This window comes from Aptenodytes forsteri, unplaced genomic scaffold (assembly GCF_000699145.1).
Source record: "Aptenodytes forsteri isolate BGI_AS27 unplaced genomic scaffold, ASM69914v1 Scaffold76, whole genome shotgun sequence".
Classification (NCBI taxonomy): domain Eukaryota; kingdom Metazoa; phylum Chordata; class Aves; order Sphenisciformes; family Spheniscidae; genus Aptenodytes; species Aptenodytes forsteri.
The window spans coordinates 184174-190529 of record NW_008794444.1 but is presented as its reverse complement, the minus strand read 5'-3'; the positions used below and the strand labels follow the sequence as shown (position 1 = coordinate 190529).

Here is a 6356-nt window from a genome sequence, read left to right as displayed (position 1 = left end):
CAGTGGTCGCGGATGGGGACGTCCCCAAGGAGAACGGCCAGCTCTTTGCCGTGTCTCCCAAAGAGAGCCCGGGGAAGACTGTGGTGTTGCAGCCGGAGAACAGGGTCAGCCAGCCTCCCAAAAAAGTCCTGCTGAAGAGCAGCTTGCAGGCGGCTCGCTCCTCGTCGCCTGCCATCGAGGAGAGGCCCACTCTGGATTTCAAAAGCGAGGGCTCTTCCTCCCAGAGCCTGGATGACGGGTTGCTCGTGAACGCCCAGTACATACCGGCCCAGCAGCAAAGCGTGAAGCTTCACAAAGGCACCCGAAACGTCAAGATTTTGAAAAGCTCTGTGCTGAAACACAGGCCCCACCTTGCCAACGGGCTGGAAAACGGTTCGCAGACCTTGCGGGAGAAAACGAAGCCGGTCAGCAAGAAGTGCCGCTTTCCTGATGAGTTGGATACAAATAAGAAACTGAAAAAACCCTCCTCACGGGGGAAGAGAGGCAGCAGCTTGCAGCCGGAGTCAGGCCTCCAGAGTCGGCAGGCTGGCCTGCACAAATCCACCATCCGATCCCACGGGCATGGCCGAGAGGTTGTGGTAGCCAAGCCTAAACAGCCCCCCCCCCCGCCGGTGGAAGTCATCGGCGGAGATTTCCTACGAGGAGGCCCTACGGAGGGCGAGGAGGAACCGGCGGGAAGGTGTGGGTGTCTACTCGCAAGTCCCCCTGCCCTACGTCAGCCCGTACGCCTATGTGGCCAGCGACTCGGAGTACTCGGCGGAGTGCGAGTCCTTGTTCCACTCCACCGTGGTGGACACGAGCGAGGATGAGCAGAGCAACTACACGACGAACTGCTTTGGAGACAGCGAGTCGAGCCTGAGCGAGGTGGAGTTCGTAGGGGAGAGCACGACCACCAGCGACTCTGATGAGAGTGGGGGCCTTATTTGGTCTCAGTTTGTCCAGACGCTCCCCATCCAAACAGTCACGGCGCCGGAGCTGCATGAAAATGCAGCGAAGGCCTTTGTCAAAATCAAAGCCTCCCATAACCTCAAGAAGAAAATCCTCCGCTTTCGGTCGGGCTCTCTGAAGCTCATGACAACCGTCTAGTGAGGTGACTTGGTGGAATGTATCTGCTTCTGCTTTCGGAAGCAAGGTGCTTTTGTGTACATATTTCCACAGATTTTTTTTTTTTTTTAATACAAATATTTAAAACTTAAGGTAAATTATGTCACTTGTCTTCAGAACTTGGGTGGACACTAGTGCCTTTTATGTGGAAATAAAAGACCATCATACTCGTTTAAAAAAAAAACAAAACCATAACACTGCCATTTCAGTGGTGAACAGCCTCCAGTGCATGGTATCAGAAGGCTTTGAAAAAAGGCTGATGTTTCTGGGAATGGATCTTCCTTGCCTAGTTTTTCCAGTTCTGGGTCTTATACAGGATATTGACAGCTTAAGGTCATAAATTTTTAGGGGATAAGGGGGAGGGAGTGTGGGTGGTCTTCATGTTTTTGCTTGTCCCTTTCTGCTGCTCCTGTTGCCCATCTTGAACTTCTTCCTCCTGGTAGTACGGCCTGTTTTTTTTTCTTTTCTTGTTGATTCTCTTCTTGAAACTCACCCCTGTCCTCCCCCAGCCTTCCCCCACCAGGAAAGGGCTCCTGTTTAATCTGTCTCTAAGGTTAAGTCGCCTTCTCTGGAGTGCACTCTGCTCCGACCTCCTGGGAGTCCCGCTGCGAACAGCAGTGGTGTTCAGAGTAAACTGTTGGAGCAGCTGACCAAGGCTTAGTAACTTCAGTATATTGTGTAAAACTGCTTTTGAAAAAGAAAAAAAAAAAACATATGCATGTCACGTGCATGAGTATCAGTAGTTTTAATATTCCTGTTGATGTCCAATTTACTGTACATCATCAATGGCTGTTTTTATATATATATCATTGTGTAAATTAATATAACACATCATATGCTGTAATAAACAGTCTGTTTTAATACTTTTTAAAGTTTGTTACATTGGTGCAGACCCAGTGAATGGTTTTATATCGGCATTGTCACCACTTAGATGTCCCTTTGATGTGACCTGTTAATGTTCTCTACATTTAGCCATGCAGGAAACTGAGCAAGTTTTAAATGTTGCTGTGGATGTGACTTGTGCTTTGAGGGAACTGGATTGTCATGGCTCCTCTTGTTCTTCCCATAACTTGCATTTTTTTAAGGGCAAGGTGGGATTTAGGAGCTCAGAGGCATCTTCAGGTTGTTGCTTATGGGCAGCTCATGTTGTGGAGCAGATGGAAATGTAATATTAGTCCTCCTTGCTGTCAGGGTGCTTGCAGGCTTCGGTTGGTACAACACAGGGGCAGATGGTAAGTTTCTGTAACCAAATAGATCTGCGTAACGCAACAGGTGTCCCTCTGAAATGTCCAGTAAATGAATCCCCAAGAGCTGTGTGCTCTGGGAGCTGGGCTGGGTGGAGGAGAGCATAGACTTGCTGTCCCTGGTGCCCTCTTTAGGTATGGTAGCTGACTGTATCACAGCCCTGGAAAGAAGTGACAATTGTGTCACCCACCGGTCTCTGTCTCAGTTTCTTTGTTCCCATAGAACTGGAGGTGGGTCTCTGCCGGCAAAGGAGAAAGGATCTAACGGTAGACAGCACTGCTTCCCTTTGCAGCAACAGCTTTGAAGCTGCCTGGTGGGAAGGCTGGAGGTTTATGGTGCATGCATGTCTGATGGAGCAGGCCCAGAGGATGGGCTGGTTTCTGCACGTTCATCTTCTGCTCTGGCATCTGTGAAGCGGTGGACATACAACTGGCATGGGTGCTGTGACTGGTATGAATTTTAAGGATATGTGTGCAGCCTGTCCGTTCCATAGCGAGATCTGCTGAGCAGACACCTTTTTGGTTCCTCTGTGTCCTTCCTGCTGTCACGCACCTGAAAGGCAGAGCAGTTTTTTTCCTCAGGTTTCCTTGCATTGCAAATGTAGGAAGGAGAGGTCCACCCAGAATTAAATGTCTCTGGGAGCAGCCTCTGAGACAGCGGTAACACTTTTTCTAAGTGACAGATTTTGTTTTTTAATCTGCAGTGTTGTGGATCCCTACCTATAAAATGTCGCGCTCATATTATTGTTTTCCTTTTTTTAATAGAGGAATGTCAGGTTTTGTAAGGGGTCTCACAGTATGGTCACAAGGTTCTGGATTCAGTGACCCAGAAAGTCCTTGTATTTCCATCTCCCGTGATACAGGAAAAGCTGTAACTCACCTTAGCTGGTCTCAATTTTCCCATTGCTTTACACATGGAAGGGCAGATTGTGTGTATATATATATGTATAAAAATTTTATAGATTGATATAGAATAATTCATCCAGAAATTACTGGACAATGGCTGCCACTGCAGAGAGGGGAGAGAAGAAATGTTTGTTATTAAATATGGCATTACTGAGGCTAAGCAGCAGCTTAATATATTTCTGTTAGTAACATGTGTGTTATATAGAATAATTCATCCAGAAATTACTGGACAATGGCTGCCACTGCAGAGAGGGGAGAGAAGAAATGTTTGTTATTAAATATGGCATTACTGAGGCTAAGCAGCAGCTTAAAACATTTCTGTTAGTAACTGATGTGTGTTATATCAAACAAAGGGAATGTCAAGAAGCTTGTCGAAGCCGGTAGTTTCTTTCCTAGAATATCTCTTAATCATGCCACATAATCTCTCTTTGAGCGAGAAAAACACGTGCAAATCCCTGTAAATCTCCTCAAAGGCGTAGCAGAGTAGCAGAGAGGATCTTCAGACGTGCACTCTGCCTCTCTGGCTGTAGAGGAGCCGCTGGTGGGAAGACAAACCGACCAGTGGCTTTGGAATGATGAGTTTGTAATTGCCGTGCTATAGCAGATTGTCTCGTACCAGGTGAGGGAGGCTGGTTTTCAAAAGTGAGCTGCTGAATGGTTTCTTTTTAGATAATTGAGGGGAAAAAAAAAAAAAAAAGAAAGAAAAGAACCACCTAAATATTGCTAAGACTGCATCAGCTGCAACCACTGTATTCTGTAGTACTCCCGTTGAATAGCTTAATACCAGACGGGGAAATAGGCTGATGCTATCTTCATCTTAATTGCATCCGAGTCTTTTCAGTTTGGGGAAGGAATTTTACTTTTCTTACACGATTTAGGTAAGCCTCCAGAATCCTTTAAACAAGCCTATTTTTTTCTCTCTACATCTCTCTACACCCTTTTTTTTCTTTTTTTGAAATAAAAGGTCTTACAGTGCTGGAAAAGTACTTGATATGGTCCCAATACACAGCATACATTCTCTTCTCTGGTTCTGATTTAGGAAACACATCTAAGTTAGTAAGTTTTTGCAATGTTAGGTTGAAAAACATCTGCTAATCTTAGAGACCAGTTAAATATCTGGCACTTCTTTAAGCTACCTGGCTTTCCAGCTCCACAGCCTTGAGTCCTTGCCAGTGTATTTTTCATAATGTTCGCGTTTTAATTATCCCCAGTGTTTATGGCCGTCTTTTGGAGTTTGAAGCGGGAACATTTGTCTTCATTGCACTGGGGCCTGTTTCAAGGTGGGAGCAGGTTGTGGCAGGGAGGTTTGGGATTAGCTACCCCCATGCTCCGTATATAACTGAGTGCAGGAAAGTACAGAAGCATATGCTTAACATAAAGACCAAGAGCTGGATTCCTTGCGATTCAGGTTATATAGTGTCGCTGCACATCTCTAAAGTTCCATCTCTCCCAGTGCAGGAATCGGCATCGCGCACGCTATGAGGTGCTGTCATTTGAAAGGGAATGAGAGTGTCACTGGGCTGTCTGCCTTCCAGCAGGCTTTTTGGGTCTGCCTTCTGCTCCCTAACCCCAGCCGCCAGCTGTGGGTCAGCGGATCACAAAGCAAACTGTGTCCGATGTGTGCAGGGTCGGAGAGCGGGCCTGGCATTGTGCCTAGACGTCCCAACTGTGTGGGGCCCCTGTTGTGGATATCACGCTTGTTGTGAGAAATTCGACGTGGTGCAAGGATTTGGACAGCTGGGTCTGAAGAAGGTGGCAATGGAGAGCCCTATAAATGGAGTGGTCTGATCCTGATTCAGCTGTATTTCCAGGAGAGGCTGAAAGAGGAGGTGTTTCAGCCTAACGCCTAGCTCAGTAAGTTGGGCTGGGCTAAACAGAGTTGTCTGAGGGACTCTGCCTCATTTCTTCCAGTACTCTTTAAATGATCGAGGCCACTGTCAGCACTGCCACTTGCTGAGGTGCTTTAACCATCTGGCCAAGTCCTGCAAGAGCCTTACTGGAACAAGTGATAAGCTCCTGTTCCCCAGGTCTGTTTTTGGCCTTCTGTAGCACAACCCTTGCTTGCAGAGAGCCTGTAGGTCCCAGCTCTTTGCAGCTTTCCCTGTCCTGGGGCTTCAGAAGGAATCTGTCCATCCCTTACAAGTTTTCTAGTTTTCTTCTGGCTTGGGGTTCATCCTGGATAAGGACTGACAACAGATTCCCCACAACAGAGTCCTGTGCCTTCACTAATCCTGAATCTATCTGTTTGTTGGCTCTGAGAAAGGTTAGGCGCTCCTCAGGTGGCAGCCAGCAAAGCCATCCCTGAGGGACCTGCATCACTTTCTGCCACAAAGGGCAGCGAAGGCTTTTAGTAGCTGTGATCGCCGCTCGGCAGATGACTCACCACACTGGGCACAGCTCTCCCTCAGCATGTGATTTTTCTCACAGGAGGGAACAAGGACGTGAACATTTTAAGGAAGCTGAAACAGGTAAAGACATATTTAATAGCTAACTTCAGCTTCTAGTATGTACCTTTGGAGTAGCCAACAATAATACATACAACTGAGCTGCTAGTACAAAAAAATGAACCGTTCTCAACTCTTTGCAACGTCCTGTGCACAGTGCAGAGAGGATACAGAGACTGCAAACCAGTGGAGACAATTCATAAACCCCAGGTCTATCTTTCAAACTTGCTTTTCTCCTGAATTTCTCTGAACCGCCAAGGAATTGTGTTGAGGCTCCTTGCATGGCATGATGTTTCTTTCTCTAACTAAACATTATAGATGGAGCACTGTGGTGAGAAACAATTGCTCTGGGGTTTAAAAAATCCCACAATGCTGGAATGAGGGGAGACATACAGAAACAAGTGGGAGATCCATTTAAAAGGGATAATAGAAAGTGCTTTTTTACACAGCAGGGAATTTGCTGCCACAGGAAATAGCGAGGCAGATATAACATCAGCAAGTTCAAAGGGGTTAGAGAAGGTAGGGAAGGACGTGTGCTCTACCATCCCCAGTCAATGACTGTGGATGCTAGGAGGCGTGTGAGGTGAATGGACTGCAAATAGTGGCCAGGCTTGCGTGCTCTCCCTAAAGATTGTCTTTTCCTGCAACTGCTGAAGCA

At 46.9% G+C, this 6356-nt stretch overlaps 1 protein-coding gene across 1 annotated transcript in view; it reads left to right on the top strand.

Moving 5' to 3' along the window:
• The window catches only part of DACT1 (dishevelled binding antagonist of beta catenin 1), an 8088-nt gene extending 6131 nt beyond the window's left edge, over nt 1-1957 (top strand). Inside the window, 2 exon segments of the mRNA XM_019474788.1 lie at nt 150-604; nt 606-1957. Coding sequence (XP_019330333.1) covers nt 150-604; nt 606-1086 — 936 coding nt within the window. The 3' untranslated portion in view covers nt 1087-1957.
• The last annotated feature ends 4399 nt before the right edge of the window (nt 1958-6356 follow it).